Here is a 17,502-nt window from a genome sequence, read left to right as displayed (position 1 = left end):
TGTATGTAGGTAGGCCATGTAAGCCCAATAAGATGTCACAGAAATGTTACTGACCAACTGATCTGTTGTTCTTTTTGAGGGGCAAGTAGCAGACGTCCCAGTTCAAGAGAGCAGTTTTTTCAGTCTCGTTCAGTTTAACCTGCCATTTGTCTGGACCCGAGTCTGATTCAGTCGCTTCTCGTTCACTCATACGTCCTAGGAGGGGTGTAGCACAAAATTCTGGGCCCTATACATAAGCAGTCTCTGGGCCCCTTTCCTCTTTTGTCTCTCACACATCACTTTCACATCGTTGTAGCTATGATGCTGATAAATGTATGATACTCCGTGTGTTACAGTACTAGCTAGCTAGCTAACTCCTACTGTGTTCAGGTAGTAGGAGTTAAGAGTTAGCTAGCTAGCTGCTACCTAGCTGTGGTAGTAGGCGTTAGCTAGCCACCTTTCTTCTAATAGCTCCTCGCTCACCTTTCTTTACTCAACAGTTGTTTTGCCTCAATTTGCTTTCTCTCCCTTTTTTTCTTTTCTTTTCTGTAACCCAGATTTTGCTTTCTTTGGGAACGACATGACTCTGTGCTTGTGCTTGTAGTCACTCACTAGCCCCCCCCCAACTATGACACCTCTGCGTCCCAGTTCGAGAGAACGGTTCATTTCTCGTTCAGTGAGTAGCTGCCAGGCTGTGTCGACTCGAGTAACTCATGATGTCCTCGCTTGAGGCAAAGATTCCCGCTCATTCATTGGTTGTCCCGCTTCCTGTTTTGAGCGACTACGCCACCGCAGCAGGCAGCGTGAGCAGTACCCTACTACGATGACAGCGAGTGGGTGTGGTCAGTATGAGTGGGGAAAAGTCGGAGATTCATGAGCACTCGGGACATTCAACAGGCTGACCCGGTACCGGACACTAAAGAGTCGTTCAAAAACATTCGTTCTTTAATTTTCACCCATCACTACCATGTACCATGTAGTACTGTGCTGTTGAGGCTTCTGCTGATACTTCCATCCATCCATTATCCAAACCGCTTATCCTGCTCTCAGGGTCACGGGGATGCTGGAGCCTATCCCAGCAGTCATTGGGCGGCAGGTGGGGAGACACCCTGGACAGGCCGCTAGATAATGCTGAATAATATGACCTTCCTCCCATTGAGTGTTGGCCATAATGTATGTCCTTGAAAAGGCCCCGGAAAACCATTTCCTGAAAAAAAAGTGAGAGCCCTCGTAATGACGGATCATTGCTATGGTTTTTAGGTGACCACCCGTTCGAGTGCGAGTTCTGTGGGAGCTGCTTCAGAGACGACGGCACACTACGGGGGCACAAGCGCATCCACACGGGGGAGAAGCCGTATGAGTGCAACGGCTGCGGGAAGAGGTTCAGCCTTAAACACCAGCTAGAGACACACTACCGAGTACACACAGGTCAGAGTTCAGACTTGCCCTTAACACACAGCAAAAACAAAAACAACCAAAAAAAGCGTATTAAGAGATTTCATAGTTCAGACTCAACCTTGCCCTTGCACAGAGGGGAAAAAAAGCTCATTAAGAGATTTCATCTTGTTTATGTCTCATGATACTTTTTTCCCCCAAGATATTGCTGGTGATTATTTTCTTCTTTGGCGGGTATTATCGCTTGTTTCAAGAAAGTGCACTTGTGTCATGATGACTGGTCGCCTATCAACACATTTACCGTAAAATCACCCTCATCACTTTTTCTTTTTATGTATCTTATAAATCCACATCATTTTTGTTATCCAGGGTGTTCCGGTGGTGTCTAGACACTGCTTGGCATCCTGCGCATCACATTCTTCATACATTTTATAACTCCAGTATAATTCTGTTACCATCTTTCAATGCTGTATTATGTAAATTGTGTAAACACAACAGCCATTGCACGTTGTCCATCTTGGGAGAGAGATCCTCCTCTGTTGCTGTCCCTGAGGTTTCTTCTATTTTTTCTCCCTGTTGTTTGTTTTTTTTTCTCCCTGTTGCTCATCGTAGGAGAAAAAAAAAAGGTTTTGGGTTTTTTTTAGGGAGTTGTTCCTTATCCGATGAGAGGGTCGAGGGACAGGATGTTGTGTTGCTGTAAAGCCCCTTGAGGCAAATTTGTGATATTGGGCTACACAAATAAAATTGACTCGACTTAAAAAAGAAGCATCATCTCAAATCAAGTTTCTTGTTTTAAGATAGCTTTCCCTGCTAAGTGAAAATTCCCTACAAGTCTTACAATCATGAAACCAAGCTGACTGTCTTGAAAAGGGCAGTATCATCTGCTAATGGGCTGAGACACATTTAGCAGCTAGCATAGCTAGAAGAAAGCATCACCGGACTCGAAACAAGATTTAATACATCCATAAGCCTGTGTTGTTTTTGCAGTGCGTCCTGCAGAGGAGCACACATTAGATGCAGGAAGAGCAGACACACACACACACAGATCTGCATGCACACACATACAAACACAAAACACCACCTCAGTAGAAACACTGGAAATAAGTAGAGGTGTTTCCTTGTGTCATCTGGAGGTCAGAGGTCACTGCATCGGCGCTCACTGTCTACGTCCTGTGATGTATACTTTTCCAGGTGAGAAGCCATTTGAGTGTAAGCTGTGTCACCAGCGGTCCCGGGATTACTCGGCTATGATCAAGCACCTGCGCACGCACAACGGAGCGTCCCCGTACCAGTGTACCATCTGCCAGGAGTTCTGCCCCAGCCTGGCCGCCATGCAGAAGCACATGAAGGGCCACAAACCGGAAGAGGTGCCCCAAGACTGGAGGATAGAAAAGACTTACCTCTACGTCTGTTACGTCTGAGCGGGACTTGGACACAAAAAAATGCACATTCTGACACACCCCCTCCCCCACCCCACCCCCATACGCACACAGTATGTACAGACCTACATACCCGGCACGCGTGGTGAGGGCACAGCGACGTGCACAGCTGCAAACACATGCTCATACATGCACATGAGAAACTCACAAAACACACACACACACACACACACACACACATACCGTAGCACACATACCGTAGCGCACACATGCACTCATGCACATTGTTTTTGATATAAGTTGTGTGTCCAGTGGGTCCTCTCTGGTTTAGATGCAACGCCACAACAGTCTCACAACGGCTGCCCTCTTTGTGAGAACTCGCTAAACCACCGAGCAGCCTCAGTCCTCCCATGTGGTCGTTGAAGGCTCGATGCTGAAAACAAGAAAAGGCTCGAACCGGCGGGAAACGAGCAACAGCTCCAACCCCCGGTTTCCTCCGGCTTACCCGTTTTCTCCTGCTGGGCTTCTTTTGGGACTCGTGTGTCCCCCTGCATGTTTTACTTGAACGGCCGCCATGTTTTGACCTCACGCTCGATCTCCATTACCCGCCTCATCGTTTCTCGCAGCGGCGCGCTACTTCCGGGCTCGTCGCCTCCCGCAGAAAAGCCGCGTTTCTCTCGCGTCGCGGCAGGTTTTTTTGCCCTTTTATGTCTCGCGTTTCGTTACCAAATAATGTGCTGGTTTTCACCATCCGGTCTTCGTCTGCTGGGCCTCTTCGCTAGCGGGGTAAAGCTGCAGCGCCTCACGCTTTGTTTCGGCCCTGCTGCGGGAATCTCCTGTGTTGGCACGCCGTTAGTTCTCGTTTTCTGACGCCCACCCACAGGATTTCCTTTACACGGCCGGCCGGCGGAGTGTTATAAAAGCTACTAAAGGCCCCCCCCCTCCCCCGGCATGGCTTTTACGTGTTTTTTATTTACCATTATCTATAGCGAAACGTCTTATAAATCACAGAATTGGAATTTTCTAGGAGACACGGTTGGATTTTTTGTTTTTTTTTTGTTTTTTTTGTTGTTTTTTACAAAATATGTGAAGAAAATTCTGACATGGCGTGACCATGAGCAGGTTACTGTCCGTCGTAGTGTGTCCGTAATGTACCAACTGTCCCGGTATCCTGTCCCTCCATGTGAGCCTGACGCGGGCCTTATAGATATAAATATGTTGTATTTTTGTATTGCAGTACTTTGCTATCTGTTTACATTTGGTATGATTTGAGAAGCGTCTCGGTGTGCGTTTTCTACGTCTGGTTCGAGACCCCCCCCTCCCCCCCCTCCCTCTGTGCCTCTTTTCTAAATAGAGCGTCGATGTGCTTGAGTACACGGGTCCGTGCTGTTGGTAGTTGTTACTGGTTGTTTGTTGTTACTTAATTGAAAAAAAAAAGAAGAAAAAAAAATGGACTGCCATACACATCCACTTGTCCGAGCGTTGCAGCTGCAAGCGGCATACCGTGATAGCGGTTTTGGGACGCTGACGCGGGTTCGAAACCGTTCCGGTGCACGCATCCTCTGCAAAAAAAAAAGAAAAAATGTTTTTTTGTTGACTCGGAACAGATTTGAGATCTATCGATTCTGCAGAATTCTGGCGCCGGCGAGGAATCGGCCCCGTCAGAGAAGCCAATAACACTCGATGCCATGAACCATCCCCCCTTCCCCCCCACATTTGCTGTGTGTGTGTGTGTGTGTGTGTGTGTGTCTGTCCCCTGTGAACACGCACTGTAACGCAAACGAATCTCCCCGGAGTGGACCAAAAGAAATAGAGCACTTTTGTCTGAGAAGGGTTTTTAGTTTTGATCTTTCTATGTCGTGACGATGCGGGTGTCCTTTTTTTTAAAAAATTTTTATTTGGTGTGTTCTAGAAGGGTGCGACTAGCGTTGTTTAGATAATGTCAATGTTTGTCTACCTCAGGACCGGATCGCGGCTCGACCTGGCGTCCAATCAGGGTTGTTCTCCTTGCCATGTGTACAGTAAAGCCCCTCTTCATTACAGCTTTGTGACAGTGTGTGAACGTGTGTTGTCGGTGTGGATTCAGGCACAACTCTGTGTGCGTCAGTGTTCTGTAGCATGGTGGAAAAAAAAAAGAAAAAGAATAAAACGATTTGCTATTTTATGACTTCCGCCTCTTTTTGCCTTCACTTCTGGTGCCGCCGCCGCTCAGAGATGTGGAGCTGAGGTGGCTTTAGCTACACCCTGAATGCACTGCCCTGACCTCACCAAGGCCCTGCATCACATGGAATATTATGGATGGATGGATGGATGGATGGATGGATGGATGGAGGGATATGATTGAGGAATTTTTTTTGCCACAACCTGCACATTAAAATGCAACCTCCATTCATATTTACATATATACATATATGGATCCCGGCACGGTGGCCCAGTGGTTAACGCGGTCTCCCCACAGCAAGAAGGTCCTGGGTTCGAGCCCTGGGGTAGTCTAACCTTTGGGGTCGTCCCGGGTCGTCCTCTGTGTGGAGTTTGCATGTTCTCCCTGTGTCTGCGTGGGTTTCCTATGCTCCAGTTTCCTCTCACAGTCCAAAGACCTGTAGGTCAGGTGAATCGGCCATACTAAATTGTCCCTAGGTGTGTGTGTGTGTGTGTGGGGGGGGGGGGGGGCCTGTGTGATGGTCTGGCGGCCTGTTCAGGGTGTCTTCCCGTCTGCCATCCAATGACTGCTGGGATAGGCTGCAGCATCCCCGTGACCCTGAGAGCAGGATAAGGGGTTCAGATAATGGATGGATGGATGGATTGTGTAGATTTTGTATGTATGGATCTATATACTATATATCCATCCATCCATTATCTGAACCGCTTATCCTGCTCTCAGGGTCACGGGGATGCTGCAGCCTATCCCGGCAGTCATTGGATGGCAGGCGGGGAGACACCCTGGGCAGGCTGCCGGGCCATCACAGCCCCCCACCCACCCCTAGGGATAATGTAGTACGGCCGATCCACCTGACCTACATGTCTTTGGACTGTGGGAGGAAACCGGAGCCCCCGGAGGAAACCCACGCAGACACGGGCAGAACATGCAAACTCCACACAGAAGACGACCCGGGACGACGCCCAAGGTTGGACTACCCCAGGGCTCAAACCCAGGACCTTGCTGTGAGGCGACCGCACTAACCACTGCGCCACCGTGCTGCTCCTACACAATCTACACAATCCATACTACAAACATCGGTACATGACATTCAGTGGGACACGGGTAAACAGATGCGGACAAACACTTTCATCGAAGCAATTTCAGGACATGTATTAATTCCGTTCGTCTAGACGGACGACGTATTAAATCTTCCAAGCACACTTTGTACTTTATTGATTTTTTTTTTGCACAAAAATCATTACAACCTTATGTTGCGCAGGATTTATGCTTTGTGTTGGCGTGCTGCTCGCAGCTGGAGTCAACCCTGGCGTCGTGCTGACCTTTTCGCTGCACTAATCCAGATGCACAGCTTGGCTTCACTTCATCCCAGATGTGTAAGAAGCTGAGTCACCGTACATGCTGCCCTCCTCTGCTTCACACACGCACACACACACGCACGCATACACACGCACACGTCCATGTGACGGCCCAGGGGACAGAGACGAGACGCCGGGACCAGACCCTGTACATTTGGACTGAGCCGTTCTGCTTCACAGGTAAATTTGTGTATTTTTTGTGCCATGACGTTGTATTATAAGGAGGGCGTACTGGTCATTAAATGGGTGGCTGTGTCAAAGTAATGGGTATTATAGATTTAATTCTTTTTTTTTAAGTGTCTTCTTGCTCCCATAATTGAGCATGCTGTGGTTGGTGGCAGGTTGTACAATCCAGTTTATAACTTTATTTTCTGATTTCAAGTTTTTTGGAACAGGTATACAAGACACACGAACAACCAATAAAATAAAATAAAATGTAGGACCCCCCCCCCCCTCAAGGGTTAAGATAACAAAAAGGGCTGTGCAGGGACTTCTTATTCCAGTTCACATGATAACTGTTTTGAAGACGATATAAATGTAAACTACTAATAAGACACGTTAGCCCCTAGCTAACGGGTGTGACCCTTTAGCCGAGAGGTTAGTGACGTCGCCTTGTGGTGTAGTACACCCGTATCGGATCCCGCACCGGGCAAGAAAATAACCGGTTACATAAAGTTGGACACATGTATCTGTATAAATATGGTAGTTACCGCCAGGTAAAAAGTACAGAAGGGGAAACCTTCAGTACAGTCTGTGAAAGGACTCCGGGTCAAACAACGTGTTTGGGGGTTTTACACGTTTTATATTGGGGCGTCTCTAAGGTAGAAAGGGCAACGCCCCCCTTCACCACTGCGGAAATGATGGCGTTTATTCGACTTCCGGTTAAAGAGAACAAGGCTGTCCGCGGCGGTGTGGCGGTCTAAGCATCGGCTTTGTGTCGATGCAGTTGCCCGCTGGGGACCGGAGGTTCGCGCCCCGGTCTCGTCAGATCCGACTATGGTCGGACTCGATGAAGCGGCAGTAATTGGCGACGCTGTCTTCAGGAGGGGGGCGGAGTCGGCTTGTGTTCGTCACGTGAATGCGTCTCTGGACGTGTCGGAAAAAGTAGTGGTTCGGCCTGGAGTCGCCTTGTCACGGAAGTGGTTCGGCCTGGAGTCGCCTTGTGACGGAAGTGGTTGGGCCTGGAGTCGCCTTGTCACGGAAGTGGTTCGGCCTGGAGTCGCCTTGTCACGGAAGTGGTTGGGCCTGGAGTCGCCTTGTGACGGAAGTGGTTGGGCCTGGAGTCGCCTTGTGACGGAAGTGGTTGGGCCTGGAGTCGCCTTGTCACGGAAGTGGTTCGGCCTGGAGTCGCCTTGTCACGGAAGTGGTTGGGCCTGGAGTCGCCTTGTCACGGAAGTGGTTCGGCCTGGAGTCGCCTTGTCACGGAAGTGGTTGGGCCTGGAGTCGCCTTGTGACGGAAGTGGTTGGGCCTGGAGTCGCCTTGTCACGGAAGTGGTTCGGCCTGGAGTCGCCTTGTCACGGAAGTGGGGAGGCGTCTCCTTCGAGACTGCAGGCCGGAGAGACGCAGTTGGCGAACGCATGCGCAGTACGAGGGTGGGTGTTTGAATTAAAAGAGGGATCGATTGGCCACTAAATTGGGAGGAAAAAAAGGGAAAAATCAGAAATAAATTTAAAAAGAGAACAAGGCTGCGAGCTAGCAATGACGCGCCTGCAGAGTTGTGACCTTACAGTTAGGGGGCGGTATGCCAAAGACGCTGTGCGAAACTCAGGGGTTATGGTCTGTTTACAGATTTGCGAGAATACATGAGGGGAGAATACAGTTCATAACTGTTTAACCTTACTTACTGCTCAAATCCTCTGTTTGGGAGAACGATGTAACTTTTATTGCCCCCCCTCCCCCAATTACCCCCACTCGCTGCTCCACCCCCTCTGCCAGTCCGGGGAGGGCTGCAGACTACCACATGCTTCCTCCGATACATGTGGGGTCGCCAGCTGCTTCTTTTCACCTGACAGTGAGGAGTTTCACCAGGGGGACGTAGCGCGTGGGTGGATCACGCTACCCCACCCCCACCCCCACCGCACAGGCGTCCCGACCGACCAGGGGAGGCGCTAGAGTGCAGCGACCAGGGGCCTTCTGTATCAGTCATTACTACGGGCAACTTTGGTCTAACATAGTGTTTCTCAAACCAGTCCTCAAGGACCCCCTATCCTGCAGATTTTCATTGTAACCCTGCATAGGTAGCCCTGCTCATACTTACTCAACCAGTCATCTCATAGCACTTAATTATGCAAGGTGTGCAAACTCTGACATTCATTGCTGATTGGTTGAATAACTACAAACAGGCACCTATTCAGGGTTGCAAAGAAAATCTGCAGGATAGGGGGTCCTTGAGGATTGGGTTGAGAAACACTGATTGGTATTTTTTAGCCCTGAAGTGTGTCTGAGAGACCAGTGTAGAATCTCGGTACCCCCTGAATTCAGACACCGATCGGCTGACAGCCTGACGCTGACGTCAGAGCCCTAGAAAGAGAGAGTTGCGTCAATGAGGGGGTCAGAACGAAGCTTGGCGGGTCATTTAAATGAACTGCTTAGCCGCGATTTCCGGTAACTACTAACCCATATTTTCGGATTTTTACATTTCTATATAGATATGGATATATTCCAACGTGACGCCTATTCTATGCGCAACTGTGCGGAACTATCCGGGGCCCCCATGATCCCGCCATTGCTGTGCTTATTGACGTCTACGGAGTTGACGTAACGCTCTCTTTCCAGGGCTCTGGCTGACGTCACGCTTTGTCATTTCTGTCAGGCAATGTTGAGGGCTAAATAATTCCCATGGGTGTGTGCGAACAAATTTGCCCGAGGGCCCCCGGGACACACAACCCACATCCGGTTTCCCGCGGTCCGCAGACAAGGCCGACTGCGTCTAGTGGGGGACGGACGTCCGACCGAGCTGGAGGTAACGCGGGGATTCGGCCCGCCGGTTCCCAGGTCGGTCCACTTTCCAGACGTTTCTAAATACGTTCTAACTTGTTGCCGGTTTATAGAGACAAGTCGTGCTGCGGTTCCGACTGATCGGTTCGCTCGCTTGCGTTTTTTCGCGTGCTCTTGCGCCAAACCGTCGTTGTTCCGGACACGTTTTCGGAAACGTTACTGGGTCTGAGGTCCGCGGTGGTGTAGCGGTCTAAGCACCGGCTTTGTGTCGATGCAGGTGCCCGCTGGGGACCGGGGGTTCGAGCCCCGGTCTCGTCAGATCCGACTATGGCCGGACTCGATGAAGCGGCGATTATTGACGACGCTGTCTTCGGGAGGGGGGAGGCGGAGTCGGCTTGTGTTCGTCACAGTGGTTCGGCCCGGAGTCGCCTTGTCACGGAAGTGGTTGGGCCTGGGGTCGCCTCGTCACGGAAGTGGTTGGGCCTGGAGTCGCCTCGTCACGGAAGTGGTTGGGCCTGGGGTCGCCTCGTCACGGAAGTGGTTGGGCCTGGGGTGGCCTCGTCACGGAAGTGGTTGGGCCTGGAGTTGCCTCGTCACGGAAGTGGTTGGGCCTGGAGTCCTTCCAGACTGCCGGCCGGAGAGACGCAGCTGGGGAACGCATGCAGTACGAGGGTGGGTGTTTGAATTAAAATAGGGATCGATTGGCCACTAAATTGGGAGAAAAAAGGGAAAAATCAGAAATACATTTATTGAAAAAATGGGTAACACTTTAGTATGGGGAACATAAAAAAACTTAATTACTAGTGAATTAGTAATGATCAAGATGTCACTTAAGTATGGGGAACATATTCTAAGTAACAAAAACTTAATTTAGAGTAATTTAACACTATGAACACTTGTAGTTTTGTGTGTTGTTATGTAAGAACAGACCATATTCATTAAGTGTTAGTAAGGGAGAATAACTCTTCTTGTGGTATTACCACCTTATAAAGGCCATACTAAGCAAAGCATATTGAGATGGTGCTACTAATAAGCAATATTTCTGAGGTTATAGAGGGACAACTCATAGTTAATGGCTTACTGGTTGTATAATAAGGCCATGCAGAATAAGGCGTTAATGAGTACGTAATAATGACCAATTAAGAGCCAATATGTTGCTAATTTGCATGCTAATAAGCACCTAATTAATGGTGACTATGTTCCCCATACTAAAGTGTTACCAAAAAATGTTGCCGGGTCTGAAACGTCACCGGGTCTCGTGCAGGCCAATCAGCGCAACAACTTTTTCAGAATATCGACACGCAGGACCCCGACGTGGAAGATGGCCAGAAGACTTAGCAGGCTAGGTTGCATGTGTGACACGGGGTTTGGCGAGAACCGCACCGACCCCGGGAAAGCTAGTCGTGTCATATACAGCACCTATACATATGGTATACCTGGCCGCGTCCGAACCCACACACCGTTTCTGCCACCGTTGGCTGGAGAAAGGCGAGAACCATCTCAGGACCACGGCCGACCAGAGGGGGCGCTAGTGCAGCGACCAGGACACACGCCCGCATCCAGCTTCCCACCCGCAGACACGGCCAGTTGTGTCTGTAGGGACGCCCGACCAAGCCAGAGGTAACGCCGGATTCGAACCGGCGATCCCCGTGTTGGTAGGCAACGGCATAGACGCGGGCGCCCGAGAATGATATCACTTTAAAAGTGTTGTTACATTCGTGTGCTGCCAATCATTCACACGTGGGAGGGGAGCATCGTGGAGGACGCTTGAAACTGACTTGGCCTACATTTATCGACGTTTGGTGACGTCATTGAACAATTCACGGTGACGTCGTGGGTCGCGTACTCTGTGTTCACTGGCGCCCTTGTTCTTAGAAATCACGGAAGTTACCCAAACGTGCAGCCACCCAACGTCTCCCCGGTCCAGCGCAGCCACGGTGAAACACTGCTGACCCACTGGGCCGCAGCACCACAAGGGCAGACGAGCCGCTAAGTGCCTTGCTAAAGAGCATTTAGGGAGCAGTTGCTGAGGGATGTATGTATAAAACCTTCTCATTCACCTCCCCAGTGGCCGATTACTTAATGGTCAACCTGCTGGTCTCGAGCCCCTCTTTATGACCTTCAGGCAAGTGCAATGAAATAAGACTTAGCTATTTCAGAAACTGAAAAAAAAAGATATATTTAATTCGGACTATGCAAAAAAAGTAATAAACAGTGAAGTAAATAGTTTATTTTCCCACCCCTTCACCCCAATCCCGATCCTCGGGCACGCTCGGAAGAGGAGAAGATTAACTGGATGCTGCGGCTAATGTAATCTCCACTGTTTAATTAGAGGGAGCATGGTGGGCAGCTAAAGCAAACCACAGTACCCACCATCTGTTAGGGAGCAGCTCCTCTCTTACCCATGCTCACCATCATTAGACTCTACAAGACAAGGCACAAAGACATACATGACAGCTATTTATTCATCCTGTCATCCTTAATACAGAGGCAACTGCACGCTGTTTAGGCCAGCGGTGGCTAACCATGTGCCACGGAGAGCCGTGTGTTTGCAGGTTTTCGGTCCAACCCGACTCCATGCCAGCTGATTTCACTGATACATTCTTCCTCTTTGGCTGAAGGGTCGCTAATCAGCGAAATCACCTGGTGTGGAGTCCGGCTGTGGCTCTCCATGGCACATGGTTAGCCACCCCTGGTTTAGACGATACAGCGAGGACACAGCCATGTGTCTATAGGCCTGCAAAAAAAGAATTAAAAAGTAGTGACAATCCAAACCCAAGTCTCCCTGTTTCTCCAAAGCTTTGTGTTCCCTCTTTCCCAGGTATTGGCAACTATTTGGTGGGGGGATTTCTCAGCATTGCTATCGGCTATAATATCCAGCAGTGCTGCACTTTGTGTAGAGCATGTACACAATGGCCCCTCGACTTATTCTGCATATATAAGGAGGGCCCTGGAAGCCAGAGCTACGAACTGACAAAGCCCGTACCCGCAGAAGGTCAGTTTGACCTTAGTTGTTTTAAATTTCAAGTAATCGTGATATAAGTTTTTAGTAGACAATTATGCAAAATGTCTCCGTTTGTCCTTGCAGGCAGACACGAGATTACCCTCAGGAGAGCTCAGGAAGGTCTCAAAGTCTGCCATTAGGGGGCGCTATGACACCACATCTACCTGCCATACCAGACTACATCCCTCTCCTAGGCATGGACTGAGAGATTTAAGGCCCCACAGAGGGCAGAGCCCACCGTCTCCTGTCACTGGATCATATTTATTGCGGCATAACAGAAAGCCAGGAAATGGTATTGGAAGATGCCCTGTAATAAAAAGGAGGACTTCTTCCTCCCCCAGGATTAGGGGAGACACAATCAGAATCAGCAAAGAGGCACACTAGTTGTTCTAATACTAAGCACCACCGACAGGATCTTGCACAAGATGAAATGTGCCACAACAGCTTATATCAGTCTAAACAGAACGGCAAATCCAAGGATGATCCCATAGTCATCATGGTGGGTCTTAAATACGGAGTGTTTGTCTTTACTCTGTTCTACATCATACCATGGACACCTTCGGTGGACTGTACTCGATGAAAAACTGGGTTTGTTGTGACGTGGTGTGCTTCAAAAACATTGATATTTTCCGCCTTGTCTTGCCTTCCTCTATGAAGAGTCCTATATCCAACGGCCACGATACGACCGAGGGCTCAGCTGGCTGCATCAAGTATACAATCCTCCTGATGGCACAGTGCGCCATGATATCATTCTTAAAAGCTTTTTGGTAGGTTATTTTTGGCAAAGCCATCCAAACCTAGTAAAAAGGCGCTTCCTTCTCTGGTGTTCAGTCAAGTCTGTGTGATTTCACAGAGGGACGAGAGACTCTGATGTTCAAAGTTTGGGCGCTGAAAGAGGCAGACATGGGAACGGGCGAGATGAGAGCAAAGCTGATCAGATCTCACCACGGGAAAGAGGGTGAGTTCATCCCCCCTGAACAGAGAGAGATAGATCTGGGTCCAGGCCCGGCTAAAGCCAGGCTCTCCACAGCCCAGCTGCAGACCGTTGTACATGTCATTGATGCGTGCAGCCCTCTCCGGGACGTGAGTGATGGTGACGGCTTTGAAACCGTGGTGATGGTGGAGGGATCAGGCCAAGGTTCAGGTTTGTGCATGCTCTATATGGTTCACATCATGCATACTGCCAAGGGGGGCAAAGCAGTGACCCTGTCACATACTGTCCGTAAAACTTGATTTATTTTGCTGTATGTACACAAAACGTGCTTTTCTGACTCTAACGTGATGGTGAAGCACTAGTAGTCAGTAATTAGAAATTGTAATTCATAGACTGTCATTATTAATTTATGAAATTGTGCAAAAGACAAATGTAAAAACAAAATTGTGTATCCCCAAATGACAATATCCAAATTTCATCTCCATGCAATACCAGTGTGGGACGATAAACAATAATATTGCATTACTGCACAGCCCTAGATGTGTTTATTTGTTGGATAATATCCGGTATTCTGTAGTAGTAGGGATATTTTGTTGTAATTTCATTGAATCATTGTTTTTGTAGGTAGTTCTTTAGATGAGAGGACTTCACACACAGAGGACAAGGTTATTTGGAGATGACACCTGCAGGCCAGTAACAAATACCCCCCCCCCCCGCCCCGACGTCGTGCCGTGGGAGCCATCCATCTCCATAAACTTGGCACTAACTTGGCAAACACCATTTTTTCATCTGAGAATAGAGGCTCGTCCACATGCCAGAGGGGCTATGTTCATCCTCCCAGACGGATTTGTTTTGATGACATCTAACACATCCGAGATGTCTTGATGCATGCTCAAATAACCCAGGTAGGAAAACCAAAGAAGGATACAATGTTTATTAACAGATACATTACATCTCTCAACTAAGTGATATCTTCAGTCTAAACCGACTGCAGCTATCCCCACCCCTTATAAACATCCATCCATCCATTATCCGAATCGCTTATCCTGCTCTCAGGGTCGTGGGGATGCTGGAGCCTAACCCAGCAGTCATTGGGCGGCAGGCGGGGAGACACCCTGGACAGGCCGCCAGGCCATCACACAGGGCTGACATACACACATTCACACCTAGGGACAATTTAGCACAGCCGATTCACCTGACCTACATGTCTTTGGGCTGTGGGAGGAAACCAGAGCACCCGGAGGAAACCCACACAGACACGGGGAGAACATGCAAACTCCACACAGAGGATGACCCGGGACGACCCCAAAGGTCAGACTATCCCGGGGCTCGAACCCAGGACTTTCTTGCTGTGAGGCAACAGCACTAGTCACCATGCCGCCCCCTTATAAAACAATACAGTGGCCTAGTGACCGAAACCAACAATCAGTTTCATATGCAAATATGGATGTGACCTTTAACTAGAGTTTCAAAGGCCATGTGTTCTATTCACAGAGGATCAGTGATTGTTGCAGTCACAGCATTGTAAGATGGCGACAGATATATAACGACCGAAACCAACGACCAGTTTCATGATGAATATGGGTGTGCCCCTTACCTAGAGTTTTCCACATCCTTGATAGGGAGGAACGATGGTTTGAACGGGGAGTCAAAGAGGCCATCTATGTTAAGAAGGAACGAACATCCCTGAACCGAGGGGGGGGCCTAAGAGTACATCTGTCGCCATCTTACAATGCTGTGATTGCAACTATTCCCCAATTGTCTGTGAATAGTACACATGACCACCGAAACTCTAATTAAAGGTCACACCCATATTTGCATGTGAAACTGGTCGTTGGTTTCGGTTGTCAGACACTGTATTGTACTGTATTGTTTGTAAGGGTGGGGATACCTGCAGTCAGTTTAGACTTAGTTGTCACTTAGTTGAGTGATGAAACATATCTGTCAATAAACGTTGTATCCAGATGAATTGATTCAACCTTCTTTGACATCTGAGATAGCAGCTTAATAAACACCATCACTCCATCCATCCAAAACCCGGACTAACAGCCTGAGGAACAGCTTCCCCAGAGCTGTAGCCTCCATCGCCCCCCCCCCCCACACACACACACCTGCCTATAGCTGCTGAGGACTACTAACTGGTACTAAAGCCACTGCAATATGGACAACTATGTGCAATAATCCCGTGCACCATTTTGAACTTTTAAAGCTGCTGCTATCTTTTATTGTCTCATTATCATTTTTACTACCTCACTTATTGATACTAAATGTCATTTGTTCTTGTTTTTATCTTGGGTTTTTTTTTTTAATCATTTACCTTGTCTAGTGTTGCTGGTCTGAGTCACCAATCGAAATTTCATTGTGTGTGCACAATGACGATAAAGTATCTTATCTTATTATCCGAACCACTTATCCTGCTCTTGGGGTCGCGGGGATGCTGGAGCCTGTCCCAGCAGTCATTGGGCAGCAGGCAGGGAGACACCCAGGACAGGCCACCAGGCCATCACACAGGGCCCACACACACACATTCGTACCTAGGGACAATTTAGCACAGCGGATTCACCTGACCTACATGTCTTTGGACTGTGGGAGGAAACTGGAGCCCCCGGAGGAAACCCACACAGACACGGGGAGAACATGCAAACTCCACACAGAGGACGACCTGGGACGACCCCCAAGGTTGGACTACCCCGTGGCTCGAACCCAGGACCTTCTTGCTGTGACGAGATCACGCTAACCACTGCGCCGCCGTGCCTCCCTTAATAAACTATTCATCATAAATTGCAGTATTTAAAAAAATATATATAAAAAAAATCTAAATTTTATTACAACAGTCTTTCTCCAGAAGAGGGAGACATCTATTCATCTCTTATCCACTGTGGAATCAGCAAGGAACAACCGAGATTTCTTTTTTTTTTCCCCCTTCTTCTTCTGCTCTCCTCATCAGATCGTCTGCTGCTCGTGCAGCGAGCTCATTGCAAAGGCAATTGTGATGAAGCATCGTTAGCCTCGTGTCACCGACAGCCAGGACATCGGCCCGGAGTCATCTCTCTGTCAAATGCAATTCACGCCACCGCTCTGACGCTCATTAGACTGTGTTTGATTTCCAAACGAGTCCATATGACACCGCTTAGACGGGCCAAATAGATCTGCGCCGTTTCTGGGAAGCCTCCTGCACCCTCAGATGAAGTGGCATGCTTTCTCTGGCGTTAATCCCTCTTCACCTGTGCTCCGTCTAATCCCATACCCCCCATCCGGGGGGCACACACACAGACACACACACCGGTATCAAAGAGGCCTTTGGCAAACCCATATTCTGCTGCTGGAAGTGGGAGATAAAATTATGGATTCGGTTTTGGTCTACTTGCATCCAGTGTCCTCAGCAAAACCTGACTGTAGCAAGTCGAGGCAATTCAAACTTCACAGTCAAATAACATCAAATTATTTCACACCCTGCTGTATTTCACGTCTTTATGCCAGCTGATCAAAGAAGGTTGAGTCAGTTCGTCTGGATACAATATTTATTGACTGATAGAGTGATGAAACGTATCTGTTAACAAACATGGATACATCAGTAAATATATAAAGAAATGTATACAAAGGCAATGTGTCAATAAATGTGGATACATCTGGATACAACGTTTATTGACAGATACGTTTCATCGCTCACAGAGTGATGAAACGTCTATGTCAGTAACCGTTGTATCCAGATGAACTGATTCAACCTCCTTTGATCGTCTTACCTGGATTATTGAGCATGCAACAAGACCTCCCAGCTGATATTTATTTTTAATACCATTCGCAACATATAATGATGTTTTCTCACAGACCCCTTTCCCCTCCAAATCTTCTCCAGTCACATATTTGAAATAAGGACGAAATCATTGACCGCAACTGTGAGAATGCATTACTTAAAAAAAAAAGAAAGAAAGAAAGGTAAGAGAGGGGAAAAAAGAGAGGCGAGAACATCACATCTTTCTGCAGGTGGCGAGAACAGAGTTCATTTTGTTCGTGAGTGCCACATTGAGAAGATGATACCCTTTGGATTTCAGATGAGCAGGATTGACGTGATATGAGACTTTTCAACAATCTGCAATCATGACCTTTGCTAAGAGCCCGCAAATGTGTCAGGTAATAAAGTTCTCGGTGGGCGAAGCGGACAATCTTTTGGCTCAGGTGAAGGTGTTTGTTACCTAGCAACGCCACGTCCTATCAACGGCCAGCTTGGAGGTATCTCTGGAGATGCTCCCCCCCTATACAAAGACCTGGTTCAGCTTGCCTCCATAGGCCCCATGACCCCCTTGGACAAACAACAGCCTCATTCTCTGCACCACTGCTGACTTCATTGTCTCTTTGT

At 48.5% G+C, this 17,502-nt stretch overlaps 1 protein-coding gene and 1 pseudogene across 2 annotated transcripts in view; both read left to right on the top strand.

Annotated features, from left to right (window-relative positions):
* Positions 1-4,920, top strand: part of zbtb16b (zinc finger and BTB domain containing 16b) — a 38,326-nt gene extending 33,406 nt beyond the window's left edge. For both annotated transcript variants that reach the window (XM_056283138.1, XM_056283139.1), the window contains exons 6-7: positions 1,240-1,407; positions 2,566-4,920. In XM_056283138.1, the coding sequence (XP_056139113.1) occupies positions 1,240-1,407; positions 2,566-2,795 (398 nt within the window). In that variant the 3' untranslated portion in view covers positions 2,796-4,920. The remainder of the gene's footprint in view (positions 1-1,239; positions 1,408-2,565) is intronic.
* Positions 4,921-12,641: 7,721 nt separating this feature from the next.
* Positions 12,642-17,485, top strand: LOC130115861 (G protein-activated inward rectifier potassium channel 1-like; annotated as a pseudogene).
* The last annotated feature ends 17 nt before the right edge of the window (positions 17,486-17,502 follow it).

This window comes from Lampris incognitus, chromosome 7, assembly GCF_029633865.1.
Source record: "Lampris incognitus isolate fLamInc1 chromosome 7, fLamInc1.hap2, whole genome shotgun sequence".
In the NCBI taxonomy this organism is placed as follows: Eukaryota; Metazoa; Chordata; class Actinopteri; order Lampriformes; family Lampridae; genus Lampris; species Lampris incognitus.
This window is presented reverse-complemented; position numbering and strand designations above follow the sequence as displayed.